The sequence below is a fragment of the Halichoerus grypus genome, chromosome 3, assembly GCF_964656455.1.
Source record: "Halichoerus grypus chromosome 3, mHalGry1.hap1.1, whole genome shotgun sequence".
NCBI classification, from domain to species: Eukaryota; Metazoa; Chordata; class Mammalia; order Carnivora; family Phocidae; genus Halichoerus; species Halichoerus grypus.
In genome coordinates, this window is record NC_135714.1 from 74,314,980 (window position 1) to 74,335,800 (window position 20,821).

General features: G+C 33.8%; 1 protein-coding gene across 1 annotated transcript in view; it reads left to right on the forward strand.

Moving 5' to 3' along the window:
- The window catches only part of CCSER1 (coiled-coil serine rich protein 1), a 1,392,827-nt gene extending 1,382,127 nt beyond the window's left edge, over positions 1–10,700 (forward strand). Inside the window, exon 14 of the mRNA XM_078068968.1 lies at positions 8,143–10,700. Within this exon, the coding sequence (XP_077925094.1) occupies positions 8,143–8,228 (86 nt within the window). The 3' untranslated portion in view covers positions 8,229–10,700. The remainder of the gene's footprint in view (positions 1–8,142) is intronic.
- The last annotated feature ends 10,121 nt before the right edge of the window (positions 10,701–20,821 follow it).

A 20,821-nucleotide genomic window follows, 5' to 3' on the forward strand; every position in this document is an offset into this window, starting at 1 on the left:
TGATGAAACCAGGAGCTGTTTTTTTGAAAAAATCTACAAAATTGATAAACCCCTGGCCAGACTCATTGAGAGAGAGAAAGGGAGGGAGAGAGAGAGAGAACTCAAACAAAATCGGAAATGGAAGAGGACAACCAATACCACAGAAATACAAAGGACTGTAAGATAATATTATGAAAAATTACAGGCCAACAAATTGGACAACCATAAAAAATTAAATTCCTAGACATATAACCTACCAAAACTGAAGCAGGAAGAAATGGAAAATTTGAACAGGCTGATTACCAGCAATGAAACTGAATCAGTAATCAAAAAAAAATCTCAACAAACAGAATTCCAGGAGCAGACAGCTTCAATGGCAAATTCTACCAAATATTAAAAGAAGAGATAATACCTATTCTTCTTAAATGTTTCCAAAAAATAGAAGAGGAAGCAAATTGTCTAAATTCATTCTACGAGGCTGGCATTACATTGACACCAAAATCAGATAAAGACACCACAAAAATGAGAACTACACGCCAATATCTCCCATGAACATAGATGCAAAAATCCTCAACAAAATACTGGCAAACCAAATGTAACAATACATTAAAAACAATCATTCACCATGATCAACTGGGATTTATTCCTGGGTTGCAAGTGTGGTTAAATATTTGCAAATCAATCAATGTGATACATCACATTAATAAGAAAGGAGAAAAACCATATGATCATTTGATCATTTCAATAGAGGCAGAAAAACATTTGACAAAGTACAACATCCTCACCAAAGTAGGTTTAAAGTAACATATCTCAACATAATAAAGGCCGTATATGAAAAACCCAAAGCTAACATCATACTCATTGGTAAAACAAAACAAAACAAAACAAAACTGAGAGCTTTTCCTCTAAGGTCAGGAAAAAGACAAGAATGTTCACTCTCACTACCGTTTTGCAGTACAGTATTGGGAATCCTGGCTGCAGCAATCAGACAACAAAAAGAAATAATAGGCATCCAAATCAGTAAGGAAGAAGTAAAACTTTCACTATTTGCAGATGACATGATACTCTATATAAAAAACCCTGAAGACTCCACCTAAAACTAATAGAACAGATAAATGAGTTCAGTATGTTTGCAGGATACAAAATCATTGTACAGAAATCTGTTTCATTTCTATACACTAATAATGAAGGAGCAGAAAGAGAAATTCAGGAAACAATCCCATTTACAATTGTACCAAAAATAATACAATACCTAGGAATAAACTTAACCAAGGAAGTGAAAGGCCTATACTCTGAAAAGTATAAAACACTGCTGAAAGAAATCAAAGATGACACAAACAAATGGAAAGACAGTCTATGCTCATGGATTGGAAGAACAAATATTGTTAACCTACCCAACACAACCTACAGATTTAATGCAATCCCTATGAAAATACCAATAGCATTTTTCACAGAAGTAGAACAAATCATCCTAAAATTTGTATGGAACTGCAAAATACCCCAAATACCCAAAGCAACCTTGAAAAAGAAAACAAAGTTGGAGGTATCACAATTCCATACATCAAGTTATACTATAAAGCTGTAATATTGAAGACAGTATAGTACTGGAACAAAAAATAGACACATAGATCAATGGAACAGAATAGAAAGTGCTGAAATAAACCCATGATTATAAGGTCAATTAACCTGACACTGGGAGTAAGCATACACAATGTGAAAAATCTCTTCAACAAATGGTGGAAAGCTATATGTAAAAGAATGAAACTGGACCACTATTTAATGCCATGCACAAAAATAAACTCAAAGTGGATTGAAGACCTAAATGTGAGACCTAAAATCATAAAAATCCTGAAAGAGACCAGGGGCAGTAATTTCACTGCATATTTGCTGTAATGGCGTCTTTCTGGATAGGTCTCCTGAGGCAAGAGAAACAAAAGCAAAAATAAACTACTGGGGCTACGTAAAATTAAAAAAAGCTTCTGCACAGTGGAAGGAAACAACCAACAAAACTAAAAGGCAACCTACTGAATGAGAGAAGATATTTGCAAATGACATATCCAGTAAAGGATTAGTATCCAAGATATATAAAGAATTTCTACAACTCAATATCCAAAAGACAAACAATCCAAATAAAAATTGGGCAGAAGACATGGCAGACATTTCTCCAAATAAGACATTCAGATGGCCAACATATGAAAAGATGCTCAACACTGGGGAAAGGCAAATCAAAATTACAATGAGATATCACCTTACACCTATCAGAATAGCTAAAATCAAAAACAGAAGTCAAGTGTTGGTGAGGATGTGGAGAAAAAAGAACCACCTTGTATTGTGGTGGGGATGAAAACTGGTGCAGCCACTGCGGAAGACAATATGGAGGTTCCTTAAAAATTTTAAAATAGAACTGCCCTGTGATCCAGTAATTGGACTACTGGGTATTTGCCCAAAAGATATAAAAATGCTAAATTGAAGTGATATATGCACCCCTATGTTTATTGCAGCATTATTTACAATAGCCAAATTATAGAAGCAACCCAAGTGTGAATTCACAGGTAAATGGATAAAGAAGATATATATATATAATACACACACAATGGAATATTATTCAGCTGTAAAAAGGAATGAAAACCTGCCATTTGCAACCACATGGATGGATCTAGAGAGTTTAATGCTAAGCACAATAAGCCAGTCAGAGAAAGACAAGTACCATATGATCTCACTCATGTGGAATTTAAGGGTGATGGACACTGGGGAGGGTATGTGTTCTGGTAAGCGCTGTGAATTGTGCAAGACTGTTGAATCTCAGATCTGTACCTCTGAAACAAATAATGCAATATATGTTAAGAAAGAAAAAAAGAAGAAGAAGAATGTAGCAGGAGGGGAAGAATGAAGGGGGGGAAATCGGAGGGGGAGAAGAACCATGAGAGACAATGGACTCTGAAAAACAAACTGAGGGTTCTAGAGGGGAGGGGGTTGGGGGATGGGTTAGCCTGGTGATGGGTATTGAGGAGGGCACGTTCTGCATGGAGCACTGGGTGTTATGCACAAACAATGAATCATGGAACACTATATCTAAAACTAATGATGTAATGTATGGGGATTAACATAACAATAAAAAAATTAAAAAAAAAAAAAGAAACAAAACAAAGGAAAAAGACACACAAACCCAAAAAACAGACTTTTAACTATAGAATACTAACAGATGGTTACCTGAGGGGAGGTAGGGGGGATGGGTGAAGTAGGTAAAGTGGATTAAGAGTATACTTACCTTGATTAACACTGAGTAACATATGGAACTGTTGAATCACTATATTGCATACCTGCAACTAATATAACCCTGTATATTAACTACACTAGAATCAAAATAAAAGAAAAAAAGGTAAAAAAGTAGCAGTTTACTACAAACATGAAGACAATATTAAAAGAGAAAAGACGTGTTTAACAAAATATCTCAACTTGAAATCCCTGAGTATAAGGACACCCTGAAGATATCCCCTAATATGCTTTAGTTTTACAGAAAATTGAGGAGGTTCATCTTAGTAACAATAATCTTCAAGCATGAATTTATAGTATTGTTCTGTATGTATTTTATTAAAATGTGATACATTTTAGCAATATTCCCATGGGAATACTGGGAGGCCACTAACAGGTATTAAATCAAGAAAACTGTCTATCCCACACTATCCGTAGGATACAAGTTCATTGTGCTTCCATCTTCCCATCAATATACAGCCATACCTTGTTTTATCACACTTGACATTTTTTACAGATTGAAGGCTTGTGGCAATCCTGCATCGAGCAAGTCTATGGGCACCATTTTTCTAACAGCATCTGCTCACTTCGTGTCTCTGTGTCACATTTTTATAATTCCTACAATATTTCAAAATAGTCATTGTTTTTATATTTGTTATGGTGCTCTCTTATCAGTGTTGAAATTGTGCCACAAACTGCAACTACAGAAGACGGCAAACAATTGATAAATGCGGTGTGTGTTCTGACTGCTCCACCAACCAGCCACTCCTCTGACGCTCTCCCTCTCCTTGAGCTTCCCTATCCCCTGGCACAAGAATATTGAAATTATGGCAATAACACTACAATGGCCTCTAAGTGGTCAAGGTAAAGAAAGAGTTGCACATCTCTCACCTTTAACCCAAAAGCTAGAAATGACTAAGCTTAGTGAGGAAGACATGTTGAAATCCAAAATAGGCTGACAGCTTGTTCTCTTGGGCCAAACAGCCAAATTGTGAATGTAAAGGAAAAGTTCTTGAAGGAAATTAAAAGTGCTACCCCAGTGAACACATGAATGATAAGAAACTGAAATATACTTATTGCTTAGATGGAGAAAGTTTTAGTGGTCTGGATAGAAGATCAAACCAGCTACAACATTCCCTTAAGCCAAAGCCTAATCCCCAGAAAGGCCCCAAGTTTGTTTAATTCAATGAAGGCTGAGAAGTGAGGAAACTGAAGAAGAATATGGTATTACCAGAGACTGGTTCATGAAGTTTAAGGAAAGAAGTCATCTCTATAACATCAAAGGTCAAGGTGAATCAGCAAGTGCTAACTTAGAAGCTCCAGCAAGTTACCCAGAAGTTCTAACTAAGATAATTAATGAAGGTAGCTATTCCAAACAACAGATTTTCAGTGTAGTCAAAATAGTTCTTCTGTTGAAAGAAGATGCCATCTAGGACTTTCATAGCTAGAGAGGAGAAGTCAATGCCTGGCTTCAAAGGACAGGTTGACTCTCTTGTTAGAGGCTAATGCAGCTGGTGACTTTAAATTGAAGCCAATCTGAAAATCCTAGGGCCCTTAAAACATAAAAAATTTATTCTGCCTGTGCCCTATAAATGGAACAAAACTTGGATGACGGTACATCTGTTTACAATGTGGCTTAGTGAATATTTTAAGCCAACTGTTGAGACCTACTGTCAGAAAAAAGATTCTTTTTGAAATATTACTCCTCATTGACAATGCAACTGATCATTCAAGAGCTTTGTTGGAAATATACAATGAGATTGATGCTTTTATGCATGCCAACACAACACCTATTCTGTAGCCCATGGATCAAGAAGTCATTTCAACTTTCAAGTCTTATTATTTAAGAAATAAATCTTGTAAATCTATAGCTGCTGCTATCGAAGTGATGCCTCTGATGGATATGGGCAAACTCAATTGAAAACCTTCTGGAAAGGATTCACCATTCCAAATGTCATTAAGGATATTCATGAATCATGGAAAGAGGTAAAAAAATCAACAGTAACAGGAATTTGGAAGAAATGGACTCTAACCTTCATGGATGATTAAGGGCTTCAAGACTTCAGTGGAGAAAGTAAATGCAGATGTAGTAGAAATAGCAAGAGAGCTAAAATCAGAACTGGAGACTAGAATATGACTGAATTGCTGAAATCTTATGATAAAACGTTAATGTATAAGGAGTTGCTTCTTACGGATGAGCAAATAAAGTTTCTTGAGATGGAACCTACTTCTGGTGAAGATGCTGTGAAATTATTACAGTGACGGCATAGAATTTAGAATATTACATGAACTTAGTTGGCAAAGCAGCAGCAGGATTTTAGAGGGTTGACTTCAATTTTGAAACAAGTTCTACTGTGGGTAAAATGCTATCAAACAACATTACATGCTACAGAGAAGTCATTTGTGAGAGGAAGAGTCTATCAAGGTGACAAACTTCATTGTCTTATCTTAAGAAGTTGCCACAGCCACCCCAGCTTTCAACAACCACCACCCTGATAAGTGAGCAGCCAGCAACATCAGGACAAGACCTTCCACCAGCAAAAAAAAAAAATTACAACTCCTGGAAAGCTCAGATGATGGCTAACATTTTTTTAGTAATAAAATATTTTTAATGAAGACATGTACATTGTTTTTTTAGGCATAACACTATTGCACACTTAATAGACTACAGTATAGTGTCACATAACTTTTGTATGCACTGGGAAACCAAAAAAATTCATTTGACTTGCTTTATTGTGATATTAGCTTTATTGTAGTGGTTTGGAATTGAACCTGCAGTATCTCAAGGTATGCCTATAATAGGAACAATAGAAGCTACCTCAAAAGACTGTTGTGAAAATTAAATATGTAAGGGTATAAGAAGAATGGTTGGCATTAATATACATTCAATAAATATCATGTATTATTATTTTAAGCAGATAAACTTTTTCAGTGGTTCTTAAATGCTTAATATGTGTCAGCGAACTGGGTCAGGTAGATAAGGTGTATATAAGAAAAGTGGATGACTTGAGGTTGGATTTTTGCAGTACATCAGTAAGACCTTGATTTAAAGGGACATATGGAAAAGAGAGAAAGCAAAGATAATCTCCAGGTGTTGGCCTGATAATGGTGCCATTTATTGAGAAAAAGGATATTTGGGTAAAAGTTTCAGAGTCAAAATCAAGTTTGTTTGGTTCTATGTCAAATATATTAATTAAAGTGATGACAACTGGATAAGTAAATTGGGGCTCAAAATAGAGATCACTTTTAGAGAAATGGTTTTCTAGGGAATGATGAAATGTTAGATATGTAAAACGACACCATCTAGATGTCGAGTATGCAGAAATTTTCATTGGCTCCTTCAGCACATTTTGTATCAGTTGACTGCCACAGTGTACTCTATACTCTTCTCTTTCCTCCTTCTTTGCAACAATAAATCTTTCACTTTTTGCCTCTAGAGCCATAAGTCAACTTGTCAGTTTCTATGTCTGTATTTTTCTAAACAAAGATAGGGCTCTCTTCAAGAGGAGTTCTGGTGCCAGCATGTAATCTTTGCTTTCTTTTTTTTTTTTTTAACTTTGGAAAATATTTTTTCCCCTTTTCCTCATTTTCATTGCCTTTCTTTTACTTAACTTCCATTAATTAACATTCAATGTATTATTAGTTTGAGAGGTAGAGGTCAGTGATTCTTTGCTTTCTTTGTAGCATGATTCAATGAGCTATGTCTTATTTCTCTCATTAGAGTATACATTAGAGTATATTAGAGTATATATTTCTCTCATTAGAGTATACAAGAGTATATATGTATTTCTCTCATTAGAGTATACAAGAGTATATACTCTTGGACCTGATTTTTTCTGATTAACAAAGTATAACCAAAAGTCTAAATTAAACACTTGCTGAAATTTTTCTAAGTGCTCTATAGTTCTCCTTAGGTCATTGTAGTTACTTTGTTTTTAGTTCCTTAAATTTCTAGGTTACCATTTTGCTGACACAAATCATGATATTGGTAATTCTAAAACTCTCTTAGCATATGCTTAAATAAGTATAGTATTTTAAATCCAACAAAAATTTAATGGCCTCATATATGGATGTGCATTACGCAGTAAAATAATCTGTATTCTCAGATAAAACTATAGAATTCAAATTTAGGAAATTAGATAAACAAATTTCAAAATGCCTTTTAGTTCAACACTAAAAAGAAATAAGCTATCAAGCCATAGAAAGACATGAAGGAACCTTAGATGTGTATTACTGGGTGAACTAAGCCAAATAGGAAAAGACTACATGAATACTGTATGATTTCAACTATACAACATTATGAAAAAGGCAAAATTGTGGAGACAGTAAACAGATCAGTAGTTGCTAGGGATCAGAGGAGAAGGGGAGAGATTATTAAGTAGAACACATAGGATTTTTAGGGCCGTGAAAATATTCTGTATGACATTATAATAATAGAGAAGTGTCATATGAATTTGTTCCAAACTAAAGAAGGTACAGCTCATAGAGTGAACCCTAAGGTAGACTATGGACTTTAATTATATGTCAATGTAGGTTCATCACTGGTAAAAAAAAAAAAAAGAAAAAGTACCATTCTGGTGAATGATGTTGATAATGGTGGGAGGTTATGAATGTGTGGGGCAGACGGTGTAAGAGAAATCTCTGTACCTTCCTCTCAATTTTGTTGTAAAACTAAAACTGCTCCAAAAAATATTTTAAAAATGTCTTTTATAGTAAATTATCCATTTAACCACTATTTGTAGCAGTATTGCACTGGGAAATTTAATCTCATGAATTATGTTCTTTTTTTTTTTAAGCCTTGTTGAAAATTTAGGGGTTTGTACACATATGTAAAAATACCACTCTGTATTCTATGTATGCTATGAATGGATTTTTTTTTTAGACATCTTTTCCTTTCTGTGTCTACTGTAGGCTACATATCGAAATCGAATTGTGAGCCAAAGTCTCAGCACAAGGGACAGAAAAGCAATGCATACTCCCACCGAGGACCGTTTTAGATACTCAGCAGCTGATCAGACAAGCCCCTACAAAAGTAAGACCTGTCAACTATCAAGTCTATGTTTAAGTAATTTCTTGAAGGACAAGGAACTAGTGGAAGTTATCAAACACTCAAGAGGAACTTATGAGACCCTCACATCAGAGGTCACCCAGAATTTACGAGCCACCGTAGGGCAGAACTCTCTGAAGCCAACAGCTAAGACCGAAGGGCCTTCCACATTCTCAGAGAAACCAAAGGACCAAGCTACTGTGGCCCGACAACATTCGACCTTTACAGGAAGGTTTGGACAGCCACCAAGAGGGCCAATCTCTTTACACATGTACAGCAGAAAGAATGTTTTTCTCCACCACAATTTACACACCACTGAGCTGCAAACTCTAGGCCAGCAGGATGGATAATTAAATCACCCTATTCCTGTCTCTTGGTAGGATAAGGATGGTTAGTGTTTCTCGTGCATAGCTCATGTTTAAATTGTCATATCCTTACTACTTATTTTTAGTTATAAACAAAGAATTGTGCACTTTTTTTTTTTTTTTTTAGAATGAGGGTTCAGGCATGTTAATTGAATTAGGTTCGGTAGCCTTGAAGACTTTATTATATATATGTATAATAAATGGGACCATCTTGTTGGTTTATATAGTCCATAGTTTATTTATCTTTATCAGTCACTGATATGCATTGACGTTTCAGAAGGTAATAATATCAAATAGCACTCTGTTCACTTAATGGTGTTACTGTGAAAATAGATGTGAGGAATAAATAGATAAAGGAACTGTAAAGAATTTTAAATTACATAGTTAATAGAAGGAGAAGAAAAGAAGGATTTTAAAGTCTTATATTTGATGTGTATTTATTTGAAGAATGAAGCTTGCTTGCATGTAACCTAGAGATACGTCTGCCTCTCTATTACATACATTCAAGCTTATCCTGCCATACTCTTAAGGGAGATACGGCTATTTCTTTTATCCTCTAAATGTTTAGTTCACACTGGTTCACAAAGGATTTCAGACTGAGTAATTGCTATCCAAATAGAGAATGACAGCTCTGATCTTTGAAAATTTTTGCTTTCCGTTTTGCTATGGCTGTTGAAGTAGTAGGACATAACACAGTGAGGTGGTAAAGTTGGGTGAATTTTGTCAAATGATGCATAAAGCGTGACATGTTATATTCTGAGTCACTGTCATGGCAATATCAGCATTTTTTTTTTTTAATCTGAAGGATGGGTCATTCTAAGAAAACTATTTTATTTCACTTTCCTTGTATTTTTAACATTTTTACTTATTTTTATGTATGTCCAATTTTGCTCACTATGTATCAATTGCTTTATGTGATGAGTTGAGGAACAGGAAGTCAGTTTCTTGGTAGCCCAGTATACACGATTCTGACAACTCAGTCATCTAGATTTAGAAGAAAAAGTAAATATATGTGAACTTTGGCAGTTTGATCTCAGAAATAAATCTCTAACAGAAATGTTTAAAACTCATTTCACGGGAAATATTTCTCTTTAACAAACAAGGCCTAATATGTTTTGTACATAAGTGCACATGAGATGATCAATAAATCTAAATAATTCCTTTATGTTTAATTAATAACAGCTGCACGCAACTGTAGAACTAAATAAATAAATAGTTTTAAAACAGTAAGGATCAGGGCTGCAATTTTCTTATACAGAAATAAAAGCTAGTAACTTTATCCATATTAGGCATAGTCCCTGCAAATTGAAATTGTCATACCTACTGCATGATGTTTCCCTTGCATTCTCTAACAGACAGACTCCATCAGCATGTACAAATGAAACGAATAAAGGGAAATTGAGATAGCAGTTTTAGCATGGCATCTGACTAATCTGCTTAAATTAAAGCTGTGTATGAAATGCATCTCTTAATACAAAAATGGATTAAAGTTCTATCCTTTGGGGAAAAGCCATTAAATTTCCTCCCAGCTCTAACTATTAAACTTTGCTCCATTTTTACACTTTGATTAGAATTGGTAAGAGTCAAGAGCCTAGTGGAAATGTTTTACTTTTAATTTTGGTTTTCCGAAGGAAGACACATGTGCATCAAGATAAATGTTTGCCAAATGTTTTCTTTGTGTGTTTGTAATTCTGCCAAAAGAGAACAATACACACAGAAATTTGCTTGGCTGAATGAGACTGCTATCTAAAATTCCCACTCTACTTTAGATGCTATAATATTCACGCAGATATACATTTTGGTCTGGGCAATATTTAAGAAATGATAGAAAAACTATGATTATTAATTGTGGAATTCAGCTTCATTTGTCCTGAATGTTGGTGTGTGTTGCTAGAATATTTGAAGTCTGTAAATAAATTAGCACGATAAAATAATCAAGGATTTTTTCCCAGGATATGGAAGAACTATGTATCACAAATAATGTTTTTGATTTGGACTTTTGGAGTTTATAGTTTTGTTTTTCTGAAAGATAGACTTTTGAATTATGCTTTGTAAAAATATAGTCTATTTAAGAAAATCTGTCATTTAATAGACATTTTAAGAGATGTTTTAAACACTAGTATTTTCTTGAAAAATCTTTTTTAAAGCTGAAACATTCAAAAAGAAAACCTGGATTCAACAGTTCAATTTTAAAAGGAGGGGTATTTTTTGGAAATATCATCTTAAAGCTGTTTTGTATCAGTATTTTCAGCATTGTTATAATATTATTTGTAATACTAAGTGTAACTCAGGCCTGGAGAAGTTGTAAGCCCGCTCTGCTGGTGTACATCAGTAACTCTAAAGCAGGGCTCCTTTGTAAGTTCCTCTCGTGTATGTATAGTAACTCAGAACAATGGCACGTGGGTATTCTTTCAGCAAACTGATCTCTTTGTACGAAAATCTCTAGTTTTCTAAGGCAGTTCCATGTATAAAAATGATTTATACATTTCTCCAAGGCGGTACATATCCAAAGACATGACACCAGGGGGAAAAAGTGCTTGTTTTTCTGAGGGAAGCAGTTGTCTTTTCTTTCCGTTCCTCTTTCTTCTGTGCATGTGTGTGTGTAGCTAAGCCGAAGCAACCCTGTAAAATGTCTGCTGCAAATGGTCTCTTCTGAATGTTGAATGTGTTTTAAAGGACACTTAAGAAGAGATACTCCTTGAGGAAAAGCTGTTTCCACCGGAAATAAACTGTTCCTGTTTTTGTAATTATTGGAACATGCAACTCTTTCTATGAACTCAGTGATTTTTTTTTTTTGAGTAATTTTATATGCTAACAGAGTCACAGCAAAATTATGAAGTATCTCTCCAACTATTTTTGCTTCTTTGGAGCACCATCGTTTTTGTGCAAATGACACCCTGAGACCGTAGCTGCAAAATGCTCAAGGTATGAATCTACCAGTATCAATATGCTCAGGGTAAGAACCTAGAGCCACACATTGTTCAACTTGTTTTCTTCATTTATGGATTGAGATATAAATAAAATAGCAAGCCTCTAGTCACCATTAAACATTTGTAGACATGCGCATACTTCCCTAGCTGAAAATGTTTATAAATGGTCATGATTACTCTGAGTTTTCCAAGGTTTAATCCAACCCATGGTCATTATTTCCCGAGTGTTATTGAATTCAAAAGAAATTTCACATTTTTTTTTTTTTGCCTTGTGTGTGTTTGAGATAATACCTCCCCCTGAAAAGTTGGCATTTTTTTAATTATCATGTATTTACAGATTACATCCCCAAGATAAGTAACAATATTCCACTAGTCCTCCCAAGAACTTTCTTAGTAACTTAGTTCTAAGTTGATGGAACAGTAAGAGCAGTTTATTGACTGTCAAGTAGTGTTGCTCCACATGCATTATCACCTTTCCCATTATAAAAAAGTGGTAATCCAATACAGTGAGTAACTTGGAATACAGAGTATAATCTTATAATCTCAATTTTGTCCCGCATTTTCACCTTCAGAATTATACATTCGAATATCTGTAGAAGTATGAAGTGCTTCAAACCAGCCCTTAAACTCTATGTGCTTAAAAGTGGAATAAGAAAGGGTATAGCTAAAGGTGCTGTCTGAAATTGCCATCCATGTGACTGAATCACATTCCCCATGGCTGAGGCTTTTCCCTGGGTGATAGATCAGTTTAAATGCAGCACTGATTCATTTATACTAGGATTTTAATTGCATTCTGGAACTCGACTCTAGGCATTATTATCATGTCTATTATTATTTTTTTTTTTTGTACAAGAAACAGGTCAATTATACATTATGTATTCTTTGGGAATTTATACCTCCTGGAATTTAACCTTTTTTTTTTCTTGTTCATTTTCCATGAGCTAACTTCATCATGCCAACTCTAGGCTATATCTAAACATGTGGCAGGGATGATAGAAAATATAAACTGTCTGGGCTCTTATAAAAAGCTGAATTACCCTGTGTAGAAAAGCAAACAGCCAACTATCAACCAAAGAAGCCTACTCCTCTAGTATACATTATCCCCAGATTTTTATTTTTCAAATCTTAATCTGTGCCGTGTTCTTTCACCAATAGTCAGAACCACAAACATATCCATAAACTATTTACAATAAATTTGATCTTTCTCAGAACCCAGCTGCAGTTCCAAGTAGCATAGGCCAAATACAAAAGTAAAAGATACACCTTCCAGTTGTGTTACATATGGAAAAGAATGAAAGTAGTATACCTTATTTTAGACCCGGAGAGTTTTCCACAAAAATCTTGACACAATAAAAAATTCCTAATACAGAGTGGGTTTCTTCCACCTGAATGTGGTATATCATGATTCTTTCTAGAGAAGTTTCAATGAAGTCCCTTTAACTTTACTGATTTAATCTAACGAACTTACTTTTTTCTTCCTGAACATAAAATTCAAGAAAAGGAGCTTCTGTAATCTTATCATCCTTTCCAAACATTAGCTCATTGCTTTAGTAAGCTCAGATTACATAACAAAATACTATAGACTGGGTGGCTTAATCAATAGACACTTATTTCCCATAGTTCTGGAAGATGGAACATCTAATATCCAAGTGCAAGCAGTTTCAGTTCCTGGCCTGCAGACAGCTGTGCCATTTTCGCTATGTCCTCCTCTCATAAGGCCACTGATCTCGTCACATGGCCCCAATATCATGACTTCATCTAAACCTTATTATTTTCCAAAGGCCGCACCTCCCAATACCATCACACTGGGGTTAAAGCTTCAAAATATGACTTTAGAGGGAACACAAAGATCCATTCCGTAGCATTAATTTTCAGCTTACAACTACTTAATAAGCTCACTATTGCTTTACTCATTTCATGAATGAGATCAGAAAGGTAGGTAATTTCCCAAGGACGTGCAGCATGTATGTTGACCTGGATTCCATAATCCTTGATCTTTCCTTTTATACTATGCTCCAGAGTAGGCTCCCTCCCAAGGAAGTCTCCAGAGTAGGCTCCCAGAGTGACCAGTGCTCCCAAGGAAGCAGAGTAACTCAAGGAAATATGTGCTGCCCCATTCTCCTTTACTCTTACAATTCCATTGATATTGCTAGGGAAGATCATCTGAGTAATGATCTATTTTAGCAAAAAAGCTACTTATTCAAAAGCATTTTTAAAACAAGTATTGATGTTTAGATCAATAAATATAGAATCCTGAGAGGAAAGAACTTATTGTATTTCAAGGTTGTCTCCTAGAAAATCTGACATCCTAAATTTCTTTTTTTGAAGGCAATTAGAAAAAACACTGACGTAATTTCATGTTATATATATATATTTTTTTTAAAGGAGAGGGCCAATAAAGTGTCTAACGTAAGGAAAATATACAGTAGGTGAAAAATAATGTAGTTATCAGATTATCTTATTTCTTTCCTTCATTTTCTGAGGCTATTGATATAGATATCATTGAATTTGATACTTTTGTGTTGCCTTGTATACATCTAAAAAACAAGATCTTTACAAAATTAGTTTGGATATTTCTATGTAGGGACAAAAATTACAGCTGATTTAAAGTTTCTTAAATATTTGGAAGGAATTAAAATAAAATGGGAAATGCAAATTTATTCATCCTAAATTTTAAGTAATATACACTCTGTAGTTAATCATATACATACCTAAATAATGGTCTGAATAAAAGATAATCCTATCGTTAATCATCTCTTCCAAAATCTTATTTTCAGGAATGCAAAATAATTTGAATATTAGCTAAACCCTATTTTTAGAGGGAAAAGAAACTATTTGATGTATTCTAATATACATGGGTCTGAGATTAACAGCATAACAATGTTTTCTATTCTCTAAAACTATAAATTTAGTGAAAAAGATAATAGCAAATTACTCTGGAAATTATAATTTTTAATAATATTGAATGCCATAGTATAATTTCTTTTGTGGCTCTTGATTTCCCAATAAGGGCAGTGATTTTATTTAATGGAAATTTCCTTTCCATTTGACTACTATTCTGAGAAAAAAAATCGATACACTTAAGCATGGTGATTAAAAAAATTTATATATAATTCCTGCGCAAAATAAAATTTAAAACAAAAAATATGTTGTGTGGTACCTGATTACTTTCATTATATTAATTTGTCTTAGTGATAGATTTACACATGTATTCACACTATGCATCAAGCAATGTGATTTCTAGATTCTTGAAAGTTGTGATGATTGGCAAGAGGCAAATCAGCCACTTATTTCATCAGTCAGTTGACCTGATTTGTATTTCCACTTCCTTTGCCACTGGGCTTTTCTTAGTTCATGATATCCAGTAATAAAGTACAGTATCCCAGGGACCATTGGGAGATTATAATACTATCATTTCATTTCAATTTATGTGTGGAATCTTTTCATTCTGTTTATACTCTTTATCTCCATATTTTATAACTGGTCACAATAAAAAAATGTACCTTACGATGTTTTGACTTTATAATTTACAAAACCTTGTTTTATCAATTCTATGTGTTTTATAGTAACACAAAAAATACAAAATCTGCTAAAGTCCTCTCTCTCTCTCTCTCTCTCTCTCTCACACACACACACACACACACACACACACACACACACACACACAGTTTTCTAAAATGGCTGGAAGATGGATGATTCAGAACATTTGAAACAGTTAATGAGTATGTATCCATTTGGTATCCATACCAGCCAATAGGGAAGAACATGCATTAAAAATTCGGTTGCAATGCCTTGAAAGCATACCGTAATATTTTATGTTTAAACTTATCAGGTGTTCTCCACAGCCTCACAACTTCAGAGTAAATGGTGCTCCTCTGTTGTATGGTCTTATGTAATGTGATTTCAAAAAACTGAAATGAAACATGATATATTTTATAATTTATGTGTAATATGACCTTATGTTTAAGACTCAATCCATTTTCCTGACCACAGGAAGAGTTTGTCTTTGATTCTGCACTCTATTTTCTATATAAAATGTCAAGAAACACCGTATTGATTATTTTTTTATTAAATTACTGAAGGTATTAAATTTTAGAGGTTATTTTGAAGACTTGATGAGACCTCATAAACTCTACTTCTATATTCTGTTGGTAATTATTTGCAAACCCTTTCATTATGGTTATAATCAATCAGCACGTTCTTGTGGATGAATTATACAGCTATTTCTCTTTAAAATTTCAATGGAAAGTAATGTTTAAAATGGAATATTATGTATATAGTGATTATATATTCTTTCAAATATTCTCATTTTAAATCTTATTTTAAATGGCTCTATACATCTCATTCCATTTCATGTTATTATTTCTCTAATATAAATAATGCTTTGTCATTTGTGGAGAGATTATCAGAACAGGCATCATAGCATAAAATGTATAGAAGTGACACAAGTGAATATTATGGCTGAAGTAAGGTTTAAAAATTAAATCACATTTTAGAAGATAACTATGAAAATTAGAACCAGCCTTCATACAGAAAGTTAGCTTAAGATAATAATTTAGCCAAGGGTAGTGCTTCAGTTTTATTTATAGGTATCCACCCAGAATTTCACAATAGGAGATTATTGATTTATTTAAAGGCATTACTTACAATGCACTGGTAATCATATGACCAAACAAAACCAGAACCAAAATAAAATGGTATTAGAAGATGTTTTTACATGCTGTGATTCACTGCAAGGGTTTGAGTTAACTTTGTTCTTTCCTTCATGGGTTCTTATACGAAAAAGGGAAGATTTAAATTAAGTTTAACTTTTAAATAGCAACCATATTTAAGGTATTCTTAACTCTTATACCACAGTTTGCCCTCTGCATTTTATTTTTTCTCTCAAAGGAGTGCTGGATTTTGAAAAAAATATATACATATAAATCCAGTCTCAAATTCTGGCGAACAGTGAAATGTAATCATATCCTGGAAATTCATTAAACTGGTGCCATGTTTCAACTAAATGGCTGATTTTAAAGGGTCTATAATTGATACATTAGGTCAGAGGCTAAGTGGTTTATCATCACACAAACAGATGTCTCAAAAGTGTGTCCAAAAAAAAAAAAAAAAAAAGTGTGTCCAAACAGCTTTTAAATCCAAATAACATTTAACATTAGTAAATGTGATAAAATTATAGCACCTTTTTACTAGCCGTTATCACTGTTTTTAAAAGTTCCTATATTAGAATATTTTTTGGTGAACATATTTCCATGTTGCTAAAAACTACAAATTTAAATATTTCAAAGAATATATTGAAGGATTGCTTCTTACTAGGTGAGAATTCCTTGTAGTATTTGCCTCTGTCAAAGCCTATCACCCCAAGAGCACTGATGATGATGATGATGATGATGGTGGTGGTGGTGGTGAGAATGATGATTAAAACAACCACCACCACCACCACCAACAACAACAACAAAAAACCCTTCTTTGAGAGAAATCTCTAGCAAATTATCATTAGAAATTCTATTATAATCTCTGGAAGTTTCAGATTCTTCATTGATTTTTTTTTTTATGATCCCATGTTCCAAACATTGCTTTGATAATGGATGAATTTATACAAAGACTTTGAAATTCCTGGATTTTTAAAAATAGTTTTAAACACAGGAAATTTTATCTTTAATGTCAGGTTCTTTGGCTACTATATCAAGTTTTACCTAGCATGGTGAGTTTGCTACATGTTTAAAAAAGATTTCAAGCTTTCACAGAACTTTATTTTTTTAGTATATTTAACACATACACATACATACACACACACACACACACACACACACACACATACACAACACAGGCTTCCTGTGCTGTGCTACTTAATTATCTGTTAAAAGCAAAATTCATTGGAATGCTTGCTAAAAGTCAAAAATTTATTGACTTTTAATACTAATATGTTATGGTGAACAGAAACCACTGTCTCTTACCAGATTTGGTAATAGAGATGGCAGAAAAATGTCACATGCTTAACATTTGAGAAATATGTCATATAGAAAACAGGAATAAACACAAATGCCTGAAGTCTTTGCTATTTTTTTATTATATTGTAATGTAAAGAGTCAAGATGTTCCAATTATTTCTCTCCAATATTTCCTTAATGATACAGCAGTCTTATAAATTACCTCCTATTAAGCTTTTTCTCAATGTGTGCATGAAAGCCTTAAAGTTTATATTAGTAATAATAGATTCTCAATTTTCCACTGAAATTTCTTATGTTGAAAGACCTTCCCCCATGCTTTGGGGCAGGTTAAAAAAAGCAACTCAATATAAGATTTAAAATTAATAGGGTTGCATTCATTCAGAAGAATTATCTACACTTAAATTTTTTTTTTTTTTTATTAAGGACAACTTTAGTATTCCTGAATACAACCATTCTGTTATTATTACATTACATGCTTATGCAGCTTTGTTCATGCATATGTAACCCACCTATATGTTGGTTCCCTACAATCTGCCAAATCGTGTGTTCCACAGTTAAGATGTAAAAACAAAATAATTTTCCTGTACACAAGGTATTTAGATATATGTTTCATTTAGTCACATAAAAGAGTCCTAGTAGTGATATAACAGGGTTAGGAGCCCTGTCTAGTAGCCTGAAATGGATTATTATTAATTTCAGTAATGACTAACAATTACAGTGTGATGTTCTATACATGCAAGCCCTACACAAAGTAGTTATATGAATATTTTTATTTAATCCTCACAGTTAGCCTATTGGTAGATATTTATATTATTCTTCCTCTTTTACCTTTGAGAACACTAAGCATTAGGAATTTGTCCTGAGTCACATGGCCAGTAAGAGGCTCAGATGGCTGCTCTAACAGACAGTGCTCTTCTATATACACAGAGAAAAGAGGAAAATGATTTCTTCCAGAGTTATTAAGGGTTTCTAAATAATCTAAGCAGTCATATTTGAAACAGAGGTTTGAGATAGAAAAATAGGATCATTGTAAGTTATTCTAGTACTAGCTTACGTATGTAGCATAGAAAGACATTGAATACAGACTTTGGAGAAATAACTCTGAATCTTGGCTGCATAACTAATTGTTTATATAGAATTAGCAAAATTACTGAATTCTGTAAATCTTAACTTTTTTTACATGTGACAATGTGGCTGATAATTCCTACTACAAAAAGATTTTTTAAAAGACTAAAATAGATAATATATGTGAAAAAACCTATCATAATAGCTCACATATAGCATTTAAAATCCTTATAATTCATTGTGTAATGTAATTGTCCTACAAAACCTACATGGATTTCTTGGGCAATTAGAAAATCACATGACATAGGCAGATCTTGCAAATCCACCTTACCAGACACTGGATTTATTTATATATCTGGAATATCACTCCTAGGAATAAATGTGCCGGCTTTTCATGGTATTCTCAAACCAACTCCTGGAAACAATTAAGTGATTTCCTAGTACATTTTCTTAAGATGTGGTTCACAGGAGCAAGAGGAAGGAGGGGTTAGGGCTATAATCACTGGACCAATTAACTTACAATTAAACCTTACAGCTTAGTATTACAAAGATGCAAATTTTTACCACATTTGCAAGGAACAGTTAATTCCCAAATTACATATTTATTCTATAAATTTGAAAAAATCCAAATCTAACAAGTACAGTTTATAAAATTATTATAAACCTGTTTCCAAATTAGGTAAGGACAATGTACACACACTTTGCTTATGAACAAAAAGGAAGATGAAAATCATAGACCCATTTACTAAAAAACATAGAAGAAATAATTATAAATATTATACAACTGAACCATTATTAAACAAAATTTATCATAATTGTGTAGGGTTCATTAAAAAATACAAGGCTGCATTTTCAAAAATCGGAAAAATCAATGTAATTCATCATAAGAAGCATTAAAGGAAAAATATTATATAATTATTTCAAATTATAAAAAGCCCTTGGTAATGATTATTTTTCATTTAAAAAATAGCTAAGAATTAAAGGAAGCTTCTTAAAATAGAATTGGCATGTTATCTGTTTCAACTCCAACTTTTAAAGACCTTGGAAATTACCATTCCAATCTTTACCACAAGGAAAGCTAAGCAAACTGGTAATCTGTGGTTTTTATAGACCCAGGGCAAGAAAACAAGGTTGCAAGGAAAACAGCAATCCTGAAGTATATAAATAGTAAACCTAAAGTCAGAGCCAAAATCAGTTTACCCAGGGCAGACACCACTGAAGAGATCAACTGATAGGAACACTTAAGTAGTAATTTTAATGAATTGCTGGAGTTTGAGTATAGACTAGCATCATGTAAGAAACTAGTAAGATCACAGCCTTGGGTAGGCCTCACACTTTCATGGATTTTACCTTCAGGAAATCTACCAGGTTCTTATGGTGAAGATCCAAGAATGATCTCCTTCGAGTTCTTTCTGGGGAGAATAACCCCTGAAAATATGTCCAGAGCATTCTCCCTAAAAGCCCACTCTCCATGGAACAGAGTTTAGTGGAAATTTATACCATCTGTGGGAAGGGCATTTCTCCCACTTCAGTCCCCTCTAGCTTTTCTGTCTTACTTAAGGGGTGGAAAGAAGCTAAGAAATTTGTGTAAAGGTCACAGCCCAGTGACAAAGAACTGAGACTGCATCATAAGATTTTAGAAGGTTTCCCCTCTCCCACAATTTGCCACTATACCAGTAGGGTTCCAATATTAACAGCTCATTCTAGCTAAAATTGCTGCAAGATGTAGACTCTCTGAAGAGAAGTAGTTACAGAAGCCAAAGTCAACAAATGAGACAAAAACAAAGACACTAGAGAAATTTGAAGACTCTAGCACTCATAGCCATGGAAAACATAAATACAGGACAATCTTAGCTAGATTAACATAAAACCTCACACTATCTCAATTCTTATTACACAATACATCATGTTAGGTTTAGTCAGTTTGAGCTGTGATAACAAAACACTACAATTAAGTTGTTTAATCAAAAGCAGAAACTTATTTCTCACTGGATTCTGGAAGTCTGAGATCATGGTGCCAGCATGATTGGTTTATGGTGAGAACCCTCTTCCTGTTTGCAGATGGCTGACTTTTCATTCTATTCTTACATGGTGGAAAGAGCAAGAGAGCTCTCTAGGGTCTGTCTTATAAGGGCACTGATTCCATTCATGAGGGTTCTACTCTCATGAGTTACTCCTCTCCCACAGACCACACGTCCCTTCCTAATACCATTACATTGGGAGTTAGGATTTT